This window comes from Oncorhynchus mykiss, chromosome 11, assembly GCF_057628025.1.
Source record: "Oncorhynchus mykiss isolate SJ-2025 chromosome 11, ASM5762802v1, whole genome shotgun sequence".
Lineage (NCBI taxonomy): Eukaryota > Metazoa > Chordata > Actinopteri > Salmoniformes > Salmonidae > Oncorhynchus > Oncorhynchus mykiss.
In genome coordinates, this window is record NC_143032.1 from 14,223,509 (window position 1) to 14,241,868 (window position 18,360).

General features: G+C 41.9%; 1 protein-coding gene across 2 annotated transcripts in view; it reads left to right on the forward strand.

Annotated features, from left to right (window-relative positions):
* The first annotated feature begins 766 nt into the window (after positions 1-766).
* Positions 767-18,360, forward strand: part of LOC110535304 (LIM zinc-binding domain-containing Nebulette) — a 77,847-nt gene continuing 60,253 nt past the window's right edge. For both annotated transcript variants that reach the window (XR_016484379.1, XM_021620216.3), the window contains exons 1-2: positions 767-1,873; positions 3,408-3,502. Coding sequence is in view for 1 of the 2 variants with exons in the window: in XM_021620216.3 (XP_021475891.2) it covers positions 1,805-1,873; positions 3,408-3,502 (164 nt within the window). In the remaining variant the exon portion in view is untranslated. The remainder of the gene's footprint in view (positions 1,874-3,407; positions 3,503-18,360) is intronic.

The window sequence follows — 18,360 nt, forward strand, 5'->3', positions numbered from 1 at the left end:
AGATCTGGGGAAGGGTACCAAAACATTTCTGCAGCATTGAAGGTCCTCAAGAACACAGGGGCCTCCATCATTCTTAAATGGAAAAAGTTTGGAACCACCAAGGCACCTAAAGACTCTCAGACCATGAGAAACAAGATTCTCTGGCCTGATGAAACCAAGGTTGGATGTGCAGCAACACTCCCCATCCAACCTGACAGAGCTTGAGAGGATTTGCAGAGAATAATGGGAGAAACTCCCCAAATACACATGTACCAAGCTTGTAGCGTCATACCCAAGAGGACTTGATGCTGTAATCGCTGCCAAAGGTGCTTCAACAAAGTACTGAGTAAAGGGTCTGAATACTTATATAAATGTAATATTTCCATATTTTTATTTGATTTATTTTTAAAAACCTATTTTTGCTTTTTTGCTATGGGGTATTGTGTGTAGATTGATGAGCAAAAAAAAACAAATTTAATCAATTTCAGAATAAGGCTGTAACAAATTGTGGGGAAAGTCAAGGGTTGTGAATACTTTCCGAAGCCACTGTGGGTGTTCCTCTTGCCCAGATGTGTTACTGCTGTGTGAATAGTGATGGAAATGGCATCTTCCGTGGATCTGTTGGAGCGGTAGGGAAATTGGAGTGGGTCCAGTGTGCCTGGCATGCACTCCCCAAATGATTGAAACACAGGTCAGCCTGTTACAATCAATGGGCCTCTCTATTCCTCAAGAACCTCTATTTCCCATAACACTTCATTGATTGACTGCTGCTGTTATGTCACTTCAGGACAGACCTGTGGGGTGGAAATGGTTTGCAGTCGACCATAATGAGAGAGTGAGTAACTTGGTATGGGTATTGTACTGAAAATGTTTTTAAAATGGGAAATTATTGCAAATTACAAATGCACATGGGGATGCACACCCACTTTTTCAAGTGGTTTGTTGTGAATGGGATTTCTAGATCTGTTGTGTATGTGGTCGTGCGTATATTTCGTGACTAACTTGCACTCATACAAACAAAAGCCTCAGTATGGGATCCTTTGATCTTCTTCCCACTGAATTTGTTATGTAATGCTGCCAGTCTCTTTGTCTTCACACAAATTACCATGGGACATTTTCTGCCTGTGCTCATCTTTCAGTCGTGCTGCTGGTCCACAGATTTAGGATTGTCATGGATGATGTAAACAAAAAAAGGATGGTTCTACAGAGAATTATGAGTCTTTTTTAAATGAAAAGATTGCAAAGTAAAATATATAGAATGAAGGATTGTAAAGATAACCGTTCATGTGATGCTTGGTCATTGACACAACATAAACAAGTCAAAATTGCTTATCTTTGGTTGCCTACGACAACAATTTTAGCCTACCCATCAGCTTTCAACAGTACATTAAATTGAATAGGCTTATGTTGAATTTCATTTGCTGCCTAGTTTGGTCTCTCTCTCTCTCTCTCTCTCTCTCTCTCTCTCTCTCTCTCTCTCTCTCTCTCTCTCTCTCTCTCTCTCTCTCTCTCTCTCTCTCTCTCTCATAAGGAACGCAGGAACATCATGTGGTCCTGGCTTGGCGCTGTCGCTGAATCAAGCAGCTTGGATCGTGGAAGGTGCTGTGTCACACAAGCAGCCACAGTTTACGTCTGTTCAATTGTAATGCGGCATCCACTCAGGACAGGATAGTGACTGTGCGAACTCTGAGAGACGCGCTACTTTGTTTATTTCTACCGACTTGACCTCGGGATGTGAAGTAAAACTGTTACCAGATTTCAAATAACTATTTTCACACTAATACATTTGATTTATTGTCGCGGGGAATAAGACGCATATTTGAAAATGAACCCTCCGTGTGCGCGCTGTGGGAAAATTGTCTATCCGACGGAGAAAGTCAACTGCCTTGATAAGGTAAGATAATCATATGAGTGCATTGAAATTGTGATAATGTCTATATCAGAATTGACTACAGTGTATTTCAGCAGCCTGTTGGTGGATTTTTTCAAACTTTGATTCAAACTTCTCTTTGGCCACATAGTCTAATTATACAGAACAGCGAGTGCACTGCTAAGCACGAAACCAGAATAGCCTACGTTTGACTATACCAAAAGTTTTTTAGTGTGGTTTTGCTTAGCTTGTGTTACTCTCATGATATGTGTATTATAATAGCATATCTATTGTAGTATACACTCTCAGAAAAAGGGTTCCATCTCCTATGGGGAAAGCTGAAGAACCATTTTAGGTTCTAGATAGCACCTTTTTCCCCCTAAGAGTGTTGGAGGATATTGAGCATCATATTGACATGACAAGGGGATGGGATAGCCTACAAGTTTACCCTTTATCCCCCGAAGGACATATTCTCAGATTTGCTCAATAGGGAATGACTGGCATTTTCTTGCATCTGATCCTTTAATTTATTTGTACCTGCTCTTCCTTTTTGTGCACTTGAACAAAATATGAATTCTGGTTTATGGTTGAATGTGGCCTACAACTAGTTAATGATCGATTTAATAGCCACTTTGCATTATTTTTGTCTATGTCAGACCTAGGTCTATACTACTACTACTATTATTACAGTTTAATAATAAAAAGGTCCTTTAGGAGTGAGCGTCTTATGTCGAAGTTGTCAAACCCAACCCCTTTATCTTGACCCCTTTTGTAAACCATCAACCCTTGGCTCTACTCTTTCCGCAGGCCTGCCCATTACCCATTACCTAAAACCATTACCTTGTCCTGGCCATATGGCCCTATGGAACCCATGTGGCCCACTTTCTGAGGACGTCACACACACATTACATCACGCACATGCAATCCACGTGAACACATCATGGGCACTGAATACTGTAGGGCACCCATCCAAACGAATCCATGGCGGAAACGCCAGTGGACAGTCGTAGCACCGGTATATCTGCAACCAAATGCATGTCCTATTGTAGGCCGACAGCTCAGAACCCTATACATCAGAGACATATATTCTTAGTAAAATTATTTACTCAATTTAGAATCAGTAATTTCCTCAGAATTAGTTGAAATAGATAACCTTTGTTTAGTTAATAAACCTTTCTTCTTGAGGACCTTATTAATTCACAAACTGGTCGTTTCTGTTTAGAACCACTTGGTTGTGATAATAGAAATCTGGAATATCGGTCATCTCTGCGCCTCCCAACTAATTGAGGGGTGGCAGGTAGCCTAGTGGTTAGAGCGTTGGGCCGATAACCAAAAGGTTTCTAGATCAAATCCCGAGCTGACAAGGTACAAATCTGTCGTTCTGCCCTTGAACAAGGCAGTTAACCCACTGTTCCTAGGTGGTCTTTGTAAATAATAATTTGTTCTTAACTGACTTGCCTAGTTAAAATAAAAGCCATTATTCATTCACAATGATCAGATTTGAGCACCAGTGCAAGGTCAAACTGACTTGAAATATCATTTGTGTTTTCTTTTCCAGAATTGGCATAAAGGATGCTTCCACTGCGAGGTTTGTAAGATGACTCTGAACATGAAGAACTACAAAGGCTACGATAAGAAGCCCTACTGCAATGCGTGAGTGTCGTTGCTATAGCTGATTATTTGCTTTGGTTTTAGGGCTTGTCAGGGGTCTTAAATTATTTTGTTGATTAAGTGGTAGATGTAGCGTATGGACACATGGGAATTCATGGGCAATGCATGTATAGTGTAGGTGATTTGGAATCATGCTCTCGGAATGAGGTGGGCCTGCCTGACACTTTGTCGCCCTCAGATGCTGAGGGTGTCCTCTAATAGTTAAGGCATTGGGTTGGTGAGCTTGAAACCCAGGTTCAATTCCCACCGGTTACACATGAACATAGAAAATGGAGGTGAGTCAAGATGAGAATTTCCTAAAAAAGTCAGTTTTACAGTACAGGAGAGATAGTTCATGCATGTGAGAGAAAAGGCCCTGTCCTCGTCTCCAAAAGCCTGGGTGATCTACCAGTAATCTCAGGCTTGTTACATCTGAAACACACACATTATGTGTCTGGTTTTCCCTGGCTCTTCTTTAGGGCAAAGCTCTCAGATGAGAAATAAAAGAGTAGGCTGGAGACTGGCCTGTTGCATAGAACAACATGGAAACTAGGTCCTTCTATCAGAGAGCACAACAAGTCTATTTCAGTCCCCCAGCATGAAAGGAGATGGAGAGCCAATGCTTCTGCCTAGTTTTCTGCTTTGTGTTTCTCTTTACCATTCAGAAAAACAGCCCTTGGCTTATAACAGGCTCTTGTAGCACACGATTCATACACAGGGAGGGAGAGAGGGATGGATGGATGGAAGGATGGAGGGAGGGATGGAGGCAAGAAAGGGAGGGATAGATGGAGGGAGGGAAGGAAGGAGGGATAGATGGATGGTAGGGAGGGAAAAAGGGATGGATGGATATACACACAATTACAGGAGTGCAATTACTGTTTCTTCTTTCTATATAAAGCACAGCCCATGTGCTTGGTTACCTCTACCAAGCTCTTGTTCAGAACTGCAGGGTAACCTCTACCAAGCTGTGGTTCAGAACTGCAGGGTTACCTCTACCAAGCTGTGGTTTAGAACTGCAGGGTTACCTCTACCAAGCTCTTGTTCAGAACTGCAGGGTTACCTCTACCAAGCTGTGGTTCAGAACTGCAGGGTTACCTCTACCAAGCTCTTGTTCAGAACTGCAGGGTTACCTCTACCAAGGTCTTGTTCAGAACTGCAGGGAAGGGGAGTATGCACGCCCACTTAGCTGAACAAGTGTGGGTGAGATTAAGGGTCAGATTCTGGTGCTAGTGTGGAAGTGTGGATGTATAGTGCAGTTTGTTCAAGAGGAACACCTCCAGCATTTCAATAATAACATTTTAAAGTGAATTTAATCTGCTATCCTTGTATTGTTATTGATAGGGTTGTGTGTAAAGGTGGTCCATACCACTCTTGCCAATGAGCAGATTCATTGTAGCCTTCATTTGAACAATATATACGGCATAGACAATATATATTTGCTGCATTAGAAATGCCCAAACTGTTTTTCATCAAAGTCTTGTTTTATGTCATTTCAACATATTTGTTTAGAGAAGTCCCCAAGAAAATACTGTGTTATAGAGCCATACAGGTGAGTGTACCGAAACACAGCCTCTAAGTCTGCAAATAGAACACACTTTGTCCTACCCTCCTCACACACCCAATAGCATTTACTTTATGGCTGCTTTGGGTGAAAATGACTCTGACTTTTAGGGCCATAAAGCTGTTTCTTCTCCCAGTGGGGGAGACTAATACTTTGTTTCACCCAAGCCCACCTATTTAATTATGATACTATACCTCACCATAGCCTCTAGAAGCCTTTAGTGTTCTGACTATATTCCTTACGTGACAGGGCCAATAGAAAGATCATAGCAACGGATGTTGAACTGTGCCTGAAAACAAACAAATGTTGTGTATGTCTGTGCATGACACACTTTGCCATGGTGATTAGTGTCAGTGAAATGAAGCTGTTACTCAATATGTTGTAGTGGTTCACTCTTTTAAGCATCACCCCCACGGTTTCCAAACCTTGGGTCAGTACCTTAAAGGTTCTTATAATAGCCAAGGTTCTTGGGACTCTCTCTCTCTCTCTTTCTCTCTCTCTCTCTCTCTCTCTCTCTCTCGCTCTCTTTCTCTTTTACTCACTCTTTCACTCTCTCTCAAACTTTTGGGAAAAAGTAATGCTACTTAGCCTTTGACGTCCAGGGTAAAGCTTCTCTTCCAGAGTCTCGGGACATAATCTACTAAATTGCAAGAATGGATGCTTTTCCCACTGGCTTCCTCTGTGTCTAGGTATTATACGCCCTTGGTTTCTCTAGTATCTCCCTATATGCATGCATATGTTTGTCGCGTTTTAGGTCATGATGGGTTGTAATAAACTCTCAAATCTTACAGGTTGTGCATTGCATGTACATTTTCGGCATATTTTAGTCTCATACCGAGTGACTAACAGTCAGTCCTGGGTTGGTATGAGACCCAGGAGTCACTCACTCCAGCGTTCACCTCCGCTTAAGCGTAGGTCAAGGAATACTGCGAGGTTAATTACATGTCAGGGGATGAGAAAATATATCATCTGCCATTCCTGGCTCTTTTAAATGAAGCTGTGTGACACTGAGTTCCCAGTTCATCATTCATATTTAAGCATCCACTCCTGCATAGCATTATTGCAGTGTAGAGGAAGGCTTATGTTCAGTCATGCCAATTCCATCTTTTAAATGCAAATTTCTCTATAAAATATTTATATTTAATTAACATCTCTTTTTAAGTTAGAATAATTAGATCATGTTATGTCATCTGACTTCTCAATAGAAAGTGGGGATGGAAAGATGAATCCCATTTCCGAGTCTGTCTTGTGTACTGTGCCTTATACTTTTAAATCAAAGCAAATATTGTATTTCCATAATGTATTTTTATTGAATGCCTACAGTACACCATAACTCTACCATATGAGCCAGTGATAATTGAATATCAATTGTATGAGAATGGTGATGATGACATTAGTGATTTTCAACTACTGCCATTGAGGGATATGACAAATGCCCCAAAAGTAGCATTTCAAATTTCATTGTTCACCAGACATACAGGAGTTGACAATGCCATTTGTCATGCAGACAAGAGATATGAGGGAAACTTATGTAACTCTCTGACTAATCTTTTATGAGAGAACCCAGAACTGAAAAGCTGTGAAAAGGCAGAGATCTGAGTATCTTTTAGAGAAGATACGCTCCAGAATGTTATGCATGAATAGTTGAACAAATGAAAGCAAAGCCATTAGTTCTTTGTTGCATCAAAGTATGTGATTTTGACCCAATTAGGTATTTGATCAAATACAGCCAAGTTGCTCTTTATTTATTTGATATTATCCCCCCAATCTCTGTTACAAAGCTTTCCTGCTACACAAGGGGTGCATCTCAATAGTCAAAAGAGTCATCCTCACCTCATCTCTTTTCCTCTACTTATTAAACTAACATGCTGCTAAATTGAATATATATTATTATTATATATTATAACATCAAAGAATGAGACAGGTGAAAGCGATTTCCAGGTCATTCCATTCTAGCATCCTCCATATTGCTATACAACTATCTTTTCAGATCAGCAAAGATGAAGGAAAGGAGACGAGGAGAGAAAGCCACTTAAGACAATTGAGAAACACCTGGGGACTAAAAGAAGTACCAGTGAAGTGGCTCACTTGATGGCTGAGCTCAATGATCAGAGAGTCTATATAATAGAGTGCTGTATCGTGTTCATTTGGATTACTGAGGCCTGAGCTCATTAAAGCAACACCTAACGCAAAACCATCCAACAGCCCAGAAAACATCAGAGACTCAGGCTCAGCGCTGTCCTATCTGTGTGAAATTCGAGAAAACAGGTGACTAGCGAGCCATTGAAAAGGAAGGCATAGGGGCTTTGCCGCAACGGTTTGAAAATGAGTTTCTTTAATCTACATATGTAGAATCTTAATTTGACCGGTATCTCACAGCATGAAAATAATCCTGCAGTGTCAGGAAATGTGAATTATTTTGTGGATAATAATGGACATTTTTGTATTGGTTGATTATATTTTTTGTTTGGGCAAATCAAGTCTGACATTTTAAAAGTGGAAATTACAAACGGCAGGTAGCCAAGTGGTTAGAGCGTTGGACTAGTAACTGGAAGGTTGCAAGATTGAATCCCTGAGCTGACAAGGTAAAAAAAATATTTTGTTCTACCCCTGAACAAGGCAGTTAACCCACTGTTCCTAGACCAGTTAACCCACTGTTCCTAGACCAGTTAACCCACTGTTCCTAGACCAGTTAACCCACTGTTCCTAGACCAGTTAACCCACTGTTCCTAGACCAGTTAACCCACTGTTCCTAGACCAGTTAACCCACTGTTCCTAGACCAGTTAACCCACTGTTCCTAGGCTGTCATTGAAAATAAGAATTTGTTCTTAACTGACTTACCTAGTAAAATAAAATGTAAACATTTAGAAGCCGTTTTGAACCTTGAATACAGTACAAGGTTGCATTTCTTGCTGTGCAGGAAATTTCCTTCAACAACAGGGTGATCATATTAAGATACTACAACTGTATGATGGGATTTAACATTGCAGCTTGTTTCTGATGGGAAAGATTACGTAGTTCATTTAATGTTATGTTAATTTATTCTGCTGGTCTAAATGTCTAAGCTAATTGTCACGTTCTGGCCTTTATTTCTGTTGTTTTTGTCATTATTTAGTATGGTCAGGGTGTGAGTTGGGGTGGGCAGTCTGTTTGTTTTTCTATGATTTTGGGATTTCTATGTTTCGGCCTAGTATGATTCTCAATCAGAGGCAGGTGTCATTAGTTGTCTCTGATTGAGAATCATACTTAGGTAGCCTGGGTTGCACTGTTTGTTGGTGGGTGATTGTCTATGGTGATTGCTTGTGTCAGCACAGTTCTCATTAGCGTCCCTGTCGTTATTTCGTTTATTGTTTTGGATAGTGTTCAGTGTTTTCTTTATTAAAATTCATGATGAACATGATGCCACATTTTGGTCCTCCGATCCTTCTCGCCTCTCCTCTTCAGATGAAGAGGAGGACGACCGTGACACTAATGTCTTAAAAAGGGAGAAGGAACCGAATGTCAAACTTGCAGGTAAATCTTGCATTAATGGCAGTGAGAGTTGTTTTTATTTATGATATTTCTTTTTTTTTTACCCTTTTCTCCCCAACTTCGTGGTATCCAAATTAATAGTTACAGTCTTGTCTCATTGCTGCAACTCCCGTACGGACTCGGGAGAGGTGAAGGTCGAGAGCTGTGCATACTCCAAAACACAACCCAACCAAGCCGCACTGCTTCTTGACACAATGCCCACTTAACCCTGAAGCCAGCCGCACCAATGTGACGGAGGAAACTCTCTACACCTGGCCAGCGTGCACTGTGCCCGGCCCGCCACAATGGGACAAGGACATTCCTGCCAGCCAAACCCTCCCCTAACCCGGACAACGCTGGGCCAATTGTGTGCCGCCCCATGGGTCTCCCGGTCACGGCCGGCTGCAACAGAGCCTGGACTCAAACCCAAACTCTCTAGTGGCACAGTTAGCACTGCGATGCAGTGCCTTAGACCACTGCACCACTCGGGAGGCCCCGGCAGTAAGAGTTGTGTGTCAATGAATTAAGTAAGTGCAGATCTCACCCTCGCAAGGCTGCTGGTCCAGACGGCATCCCTGGCCGCGTCCTCAGAGCATGCCCAGACCAGCTGGCTGGTGTGTTCACGGACATATTCAATCAATCCTTATCCCAGTCTGCTGTGCCCACATGTTTCAAGATGGCCACCATTGTTCCTATTCCCAAGATAGCTTAGGTAACTGAACTAAATGACTATCGCCTCGTAGAAGGGACTTCTGTCATCATGAGGTGCTTTGAGAGACTAGTCAAGGACCATGTCACCTCCACCCTACCTGACACCCTAGACCCACTCCAATTTTATTATCGCCCCAATAGGTCCACAGACGACACAATCGCCATCACACTGCACACTGCGCTATCCCATCTGGACAAGAGGAATAACTATGTAAGAATGCTGTTCATTGACTAAAGCTCAGCATTTAACACCATAGTACCCTCCAAACTCGTAATTAACCTCGAGACCCTGGGCCTCGATCCCACCCTATGCAACTGGGTCCTGGACTTTCTGACGGGCCGCCCCCAGGTGGTGAGGGTAGGAAACAACATCTCCACCCCACTGATCCTCAACACTGGGACCCCACAAGGGTGTGTTTTCAGCCCTCTCCTGTACTCCCTGTTCACCCATGACTTTGTGGCCATGCACGCCTCCAACTCGATGACTCAATCATCGAGTTTGCAGACGACACTACAGTGGTGGGCTTGATTACCAACAACGACGAGACAGCCTACAGGGAGGAGGTGAGGGGAGGGTGGTGTCAGGAAAATAACCTCTCACTCAAAATCAACAAAACAAAGGAGATGATTGTGGACTTCAGAAAACATCAGAGGGAGCATCCCCCCATCCACATCGACGAGACAGTAGTGAAGAAGGTGGAAAGTTTTAAGTTCCTCAGCATACATATCACAGACAAACTGTAATGGTCCACCCACACAGACAGCGTGATGAAGAAGGACAACCTCAGGAGTCTGAATAAATTTGGCTTGTCACCTAAAACACTCACAAACCCTTAAAGATGCACAATCGAGAGCATCCTGTCTGGCTGTATGACCGCCTGGTACGGCAACTGCTCCGCCCACAAGCTCAATGCTCTCCAGAGGGTTGTGCGTTCTGCACAACGCATCACCGGGGGGGGGCAAACTAACTGCCCTCCAGGACACCCACAGCACCCGATGTCACAGGAAGGCCCAAAAAGATCATCAAGGACAACAAGCACTCGAGCCACTGCCTGTTCACCCCGCTATCATCCAGAAGGCAAGGTCAGTACTGGTGCATCAAAGCACAGATCGAGAGACTGAAAAACAACTTCTATCTCAAGGCCATCAGACTGTTAAACAGCCACCACTAACATTGAGTGGCTGCTGCTAACATGCAGATTCAAATCTCTGGCCACTTAAATACCTTTTTAAAATCAATTTATTACATTTATCACTAGTCATTTTAAATAACGCCACAATAATGTCTACATATCCTACATTACTTATGTCAACAGTATATATTGTATTCTATACCATCTACTGCATCTTGCCTATGCCACACTGGCCATCGCTCATCCATGTATTTATATGTACATATTCTTATTCATCCCTTTACATTTGTGTGTGTAAGGTAGTGTAATGAACACGATGGGAGACAGAGAGCTGGTTTCAAGACAGGGCGCAGCAGGTGTTTATTGTAAAGGATCACAGGAGGAGGCAGGTAGCTGGGTCCAGGGGCAGGCAGAAGGTCATACACAGGAGGAGGCAGGTAGCTGGGTCCAGGGGCAGGCAGAAGGTCATACACAGGAGGAAGCAGGTAGCTGGGTCCAGGGGCAGGCAGAAGGTCATACACAGGAGGAGGCAGGTAGCTGGGTCCAGGGGCAGGCGGAAGGTCATACACAGGGGTTCCAAAAAGGCAACAGTAGAGGCAGGGAAAAGGCTAGTAACGTCATCCGGGAGGCAATAGGTTGATAACAGGAAATCTGATAAAGTACAGGCAGGAAATAGGCAAAAGGCGTTGTTAGTGAGGCAGGCAAAAACTATCATACACAGGAGGAATAAATTGCGGGGAAACCAGAGCTCCGAATAGAAGTGTGTCACAAAACAAACAATTCCTCACAATGATGGGGTGCAAAGAACTGAACTAAATAGTGTGTGATAATGACATACAGGTGTGTGAACAGGTGATCAGAATTACATTACAGGTAGTCGTTCTGAATGTGTTAGATTACTTGTTAGATATTACTGCACTGTCGAAACTAGAAGCACAAGCATTTCGCTACACTTGCATTAACATCTGCTAACCATGTGTATGTGACCAATAAAATTTGATTTGATTTTTAGATTTGGCCCAGAATGTCCAAGATAATGTCATGTCACCACCCTTACTGGCTGCTCCAGTAGGCCTGTCATTTAGAATAAGCCTCTCGGCTAAGCCTATATGAATAGCAAACATCCTTCTCTGTGGCTTTCAAAGGGGAACACTGGCAAACATGTACAGAATCTGGAATGTTAAATCCCATCATATAGAAAGTATATATCATATTTTTTGTTTAATATTAATTTATTCAAATCAACAAAGTTTCAGTTAACAGTATTAGCGAAGGTGCCTTTAATGATGATGATGATGATGCAGTCTTAACAATGAATAGCCAACCCAGTATCACAGATTATTGTGAAATAGACACAAATTGCTTATTAGAAATTTGTGACAGGCACACGAAAATATATTTTTTCGTGTGCAGTACACGATTTTGTATACAGTGAATTTCAATCACAGATAAAGACCAACTCAATAAAAGTTGACCCTTTTTAAAATAGATTTCTTAAATAATTTCCATCAGTGTAAGTGATAAGAACCCTATTTAGAACCCCCCCCCCTCTTTCTCTCTCTCTCTGCAACTGCTGAGGTTGTGATGTGCTGTAAGGGAAAGGATGTACTCAGCAGGCACCAAGGGCAAGATGGATTATTCAGTGAAAGTCTTCATTTTAACCTCTTATCTCAGAGTAAATCATCCCAAAACAGCTTTTAATCACCTCGACAGCCGTGTAGATAATAATAGGTCTCTCTGGCTCCCCAAAGCTTTTCTGTAAAGTAATTACATTCAACTGTTTTTATCCTTTTGGGTACGTTACTGTACCTGGTTAGCCTCGAGAAGAGAGCCTGTCTATGCACCACATGTTCTCATTTTATCTGTGGGAATACATGGTTTTTGAAATGGCCATAAATCTACTCTATAGATGGAGTAGGGATATTTAAGGGGAAGTTCATACCCTGATGAAGGCTCTTTAGCAAACAACTTGGTCAAATAGAAACCCACATCAAGAAGAAATTAGTGTATGCAACTTTCTTATTCATTTGTATAAGTGGAGGTCCTGAGATGTGTCTGTTTTGGCGGTCATCGCCGGGATGAGATGCTGTTGTAGAACATATGGACCAGCACAGAGTAGCTATAGCTCCAGAGTAGACCTGTCCTGTCAGGGGGAATAAAGCCCAGCTTCAACTGCTCTGTTGTGGGGGAAAGGACACAGGGGCCATGGATTCACCCTTTGGGGGGGGACACACGTTTGCTGGCTATAAGCCTGATGGGATATAATACATGTTATATGTACAGTCTACAGTGTGGCTGAGGCATAGTCCTCCCTTAGAATGGACTATCTACTTTGTACCCTATACAGTACCAGACAATGTAGGGTTTTATCACAATAGTGTTTTTTGAGCATTAGCCTGCATTCCTGCTTGGTGAAATACCCCTCAGGCAGTATAACATTCAGGAGGATTACTGTCTGTAGTGTCCACGTTTTTGTGTTGAGGTTAGTTACACGGCTGCCAGTTTAAAACCTTTTACAGCAGTGGGCTAAATGAGGGTCATGGTAGTCATAAACAAATCTACTTTCAAACAAAAGTATGCACCTCACACACATGGTTATGGGATCAAAAAAGAAGACCTGTACCATGTCAGATATAGAGTTGAGATTTGAGTTTGCACCTCAATGTTACTCTTCATATACATCACAGGAGAAAAACTGTTTGACATAGAAACACCGGATTTTCGGCGGGTTAAAAAATCAATCATATTAGAATTATAAATAGTAATAATATTATATTTGTGACAAACATGAAAAATATGATTCATATTCCACCCATGAGCCAACTAGGTCATGTGACGGCAGGAAAGGGCTACAAGTCCTTGTCGATCGCTGATGAGAGGGAAGACGATGCTCTGGTCTTTCTATGCTTTTTGCAGCAACCAGCATAACGACACTTGGAGCTGACCCCATGTTTATTCCGCTTGGATGAGCATCACACAACTGACGAGAGGGGTTCACTTGTAAGAGGAGTAGAAAGAGAGCATCTTGAACGGGCGGAGTAAACCACACGTCCTTGGGAGGTTTTATTTCAGCCGCTGGAAGCATACAGAGGGTGACTGGTCAGGATGGATGTGAAAGTCATATTCCATACATGCGATAACAGCATTAAGATCGTAATAAGCTGTTTCAGCCTTGCACAGTCACAGAACAGCCAAGAGAGGGAGAGCACAGATTTAGCCTGTTAGTGATTGCTTAACAAGGTATGGATGATGGTTTTGGTGTACATGCATTTATTTGTGTGTGTGTGTTCAAAAATGAACATTAAGAGGGATGGCTGTCTGTCACTTCCTCTGTTATCTCCCAGCAGGCCAAGGGAACAGGAAGTTGGAACCCCCACCCCTGGACATCAAAGCAACCATTGTTTCTCTTTCACACAGGAAAACAAAACAAAACATCCAAGAATAGGACCAACCTAGTGCCACTGCAGATTGGGAGGGTCACCCACAGACAGCATGATAATGCCACAGTAACATTTAAACAATGTCCTCCACATCGGTCATCACAATCTGGCAGCCTCAGAGCATTGTAAATCTCTGCCGTTTCACCGGAAGGACAAAGAAACTTTCAACGTGAACAGGATGTCTCCGAGTGTGTTATTGGAAACTTTGTTTGGAAATACATGGGGGTTATATTTAGGCCTGACGCGCATGTGAGAACCAAATGTTTCAGTCATGTAAACCAAGCGGTTTTGGATCGGTTTTTGTCTTACCAGGGGGGATGCAAAGACCCATTTAGCCTTTTCTCATTTACTCAGTGTTGATTTGATTTATTTATTTACCAGGGATTATGAGTGCAAGCATTGAAGTCTAAATGTATAACATTATCCGATTGAAGCGGTGCGTTTTGTGCAATTAGCTGAAACACCCCTCCAGTGCCAATTATCAACCAGAGTAATGAACTTGTAGATTATGACGCACAGTTTTTACATGTTGGAGATGAGAAATACACTGAGTATAGAAAACATTAAGAACACCCGTATGTATCAAGAATGATCCACCACCCAAAGGACATCCAGCCAACTTGACACAACTGTAGGAAGCATTGGAGTCAATGTGGGCCAGCATCCCTGTGGAAACTTTTGGACACCTTGTAGAGTCCATGCACTGATGAATTGAGGCTGTTCTAAGGGGAAGGGGGGAGACGCAAACCCAAGGTGTTAGGTTCTGGGCAGAGGTAGACGGGTTGCCCGATTGGCACTACTGCCCTCACACACACAGAGTTGAGTAATGAGTCAGCCCTGATAGATGGATGACCTCGAGACAGAGGAAAAGACAGACACTAGGAGAGAGTGACTATGGAGTGAGCAGCACCCAGTCAACAACAGCAGCCCACATTGATCCAAACTCCTCTAATTAGACTACACACACACACACACACACACACACACACAACTGCGTCTAGGTTTCATTTTTGTCAACCCTATCCAGCTTTTGTGCAGGTTAAGAATAGGAGGCTCATTTGGACAGTGAAATAAAATCCACCCCTAACCTGCCCAATAAACTTGCTTCTAAAATAGTCCCTTTCAGGATACACTCTAATTCTCAGGGTTGAAAGAGACGTGTGTGTGTGTGTGTGTGTGTGTGTGTGTGTGTGTGTGCCGTTGCTACGGAGACCACTTTCATCCCGATCATTCTTCACTTAGTGTTCATTTGAGAAGTATACTTTAGTTCTGAACTATTTACAACGGCAATCAACAATCAATTGTACTGTATGTCTCTTGATACAAATTCACATCTGGACCATTGATTGGGTTGGTAAGTGACCCTGATAATAAGCTCTCTTTGAGGACCATTTTACTTCCATTGTCAGGATTATCAATCAATCATTATTTGTGACTGTTCTCCTGAAGGTCTGATGATCCATTTTGAATGTCCAGCTCTGGTTTGCAGATGTATTGCAGAGTCCAATATTGAACACTAAGCATCATACAACCTGGCTTCTAACACCATAAATAAGACCCTGGGAATAATTACATTTTAATGCCTTGTTGGCTTCCACATCTGCCCTTGTGGATAAGCAATATAATGCAGGCTGCAGCACTCAGAATAATACTGTGTGTGTGTCAATTTATGATAGAGGACATGCTAGTTAGTGCATATTTGTATGCTTATATAGTAAACAATATGTCTGTGCTTAAGCCAGCATGAAATGTGTGTGTGCCCTTGTGCTTCAATTGAACTGACTAGCTGCTTCCTGGGGTGGTTAAGAAACTCTCCCACAGTAAAGGGCAGCAAGCCAAGTCATCGTATCTTTCCATACTCTGCAACCATCCCATTTCTGTGAATCTGTCCTGAGCCAACACAGTATGCATTAGACATTATTTGACAAGGTCAGTTGATTGAGAACAGTTATTTTCTCTTTTTAAAGAACAACCTGGGCAACAGTCACAGTGGAGAGGAGAGGGGTGGAAGGAGACAATTGGAAGCTTGTGTTAGAATTATGATTTTGTTATTGAAATACCTCTATTAGATACTGTAGCGTTTCCCAAACTTCCCCAGTAAACCCTGTTGTTACACTTGTTTGATCTAGGACTAGGTCATCAAGCCCTGAATGATTTGAATCAGGTGTCCTAGGACTGAAATATATCAAATACGGGAAATTACGGACGAGCTTTGGTTTGGTGTTCTTTCCCCTATTGGACAGGCTTGGTAAACCTGTCCCTCGACATAACACTCCCCCAATGTACAGAGTGCAATTTAGAGATTCACTGAGTTAGATCTAGGGCTGTTGCGGTGACGCCATTACCGCCACACCGGCGGTCACGAGTCATGAAGGCAGTCAAATTCCATGTGACCGTTTAGTCACCATAATTAGCCTTATCCAAGCTCTGATTCTGCTGATTGTCATTAGTAGCCTACAAAGCCTTCTAACTGCCTGGTACTCAGCAGTCTATTGTCCCTGTACTCACTCTGACATCAAAGCAAATGTAATAAAAAATTCAATCAAACACTTCATGAGAACCCATGAGCTCATGTTGCTCAACATTTCTATAGGCTATGCAAATGTGTGAGAGAACTGACTGATGGCCTCTATCAAAAAGAGGAGGATCCCATCAGCTTTCTATAGGCTAGGCCTAGTATATTTATTTCTCAACTTTCCTAATATTAAGCACATTGCTTATATTTACAATAGCCTACCTGGCTGGCATGAAAATGAACCACGGGGAAAGCATCCTCCATTCGCTATTTAAGTGCATAGATGGTATGTATTTTTTTCCCGCTGGCCCTGTTTTGATACAGGTGCATGATAATGGTCTATTCAAAATCAAAACAAATATCACATATATGTATTATTTAGTATATGTAAAGACCAGATTAAATCAAGAATAGTCTGATGAGTGAAAATATTATCACTTGTGAATTATATATTATCACTTGTGAATGATGCCCAGCATTAGAAACGATGCCTTTTTTTGCGACTTGTTCTAATCATAGTCACACACCTCATGTAGCCTAGCCCATAAGCCTATATGTTTTAAAAAGGTTTGTATCACAACTAAAGTGGCCAAATAACTTTAAGCACATTCATCCTCTTTACAAGGGGTGTAGAGCCTGACTGCACGGTAAGCAGTACCGGAGCGCCAAGTCTAGGACCAAATAGGCTCTTTAACAGCTACCCCAAGCCATAAGACTGCTGAACAATGGATCAAATTTCCACCGGACTATTTACATTGCCCCCCCCCCCCTTCCATTTGTACACTGCTGCTACTCGCTGTTTATTATCACCCCTACCTACATGCACAAATGACCTCAACTAACCTGTACCACCGCACACTGACTCGGTACTGGTACCCCTGTATATAGCCTCATTATTTATTTATATTTTTTATTTAACCTTTATTTAACTAGGCAAATCAGTGAAGAACAAAATCGTATTTTCAATGACAGCGGGTTAACTGCCTTGTTCAGGGGCAGAACAACCAATTTTTACCTTGTCAGCTCGGGGATTCGATCTAGCAACCTTTCGGTTACTGGCCCAACACGCAAACCATTAGGCTACCTGCAGTTATTGTTATGCTATTGTGTTACTTCTTATTATATTTTACTTCAATATTTTCTTAACTCTTCTTGAACTGCACTGTTGGTTAAGGGATTGTATGTAAGCGTTTCACAGTAAGGTCTACACTTGTTGTATTCGCCGGCATGTGACAAATAAAGTTGAATTTGTTTTTTAGGGTGCATTATGGCCACAAAGGGAATGGCTCCATGAAATTCGAGGCATTATCAAGTGCTTGTCAAATTATGAATGAGAGACTATTGGAGTGTGTACAGCCTGAGCAAAACACTAAGCAGAGCTCATGCCTTTCAAATGACTTTTTTCAAATCATCATTAGAGTCGTATCATGCAACCTAACAATGTATTACACATCAAAACATATAGCCCAACGTTTGTAGAACAAATAAGTTACATTAATAACTCTAAATTAAGCATATAGGAGAACCTGTTTCCTTGTTAACCACACTACACAGAAGATTTGCATGTGTGCACTCCCTCAAATCATTTGGAGAAAATATCCTTTCTATTTTATTCAGCTTTGTTCAATTGTATTCTTCATACTATAAAATAATACAAAATAATGCCACGGAATTATAAGCAAATATGTTCTGCTATTGAACTAGTGTAGCCCACAGCCATTTGGCATAGCCACATCAGAACCTAACATAAGGACAACTCAGAGTATCAGAGTATGCTATTCTTTTCTTCTGAAATAGACTACATTTTCTTCATATCATGCTTGTTTAGAACTGTCTAAAGTAAATAATGGATTTATTGTAAAGGTGTAGGTTATATTACATGGATTTATTAGACGTTTTAAAATGGCTTGTAAGCTATGTCTGGAAGCCAGGAGTTGCTAAATGTGGTTATGTTAATTAACGGTCAATTACGATGAGACCGACAGTTATT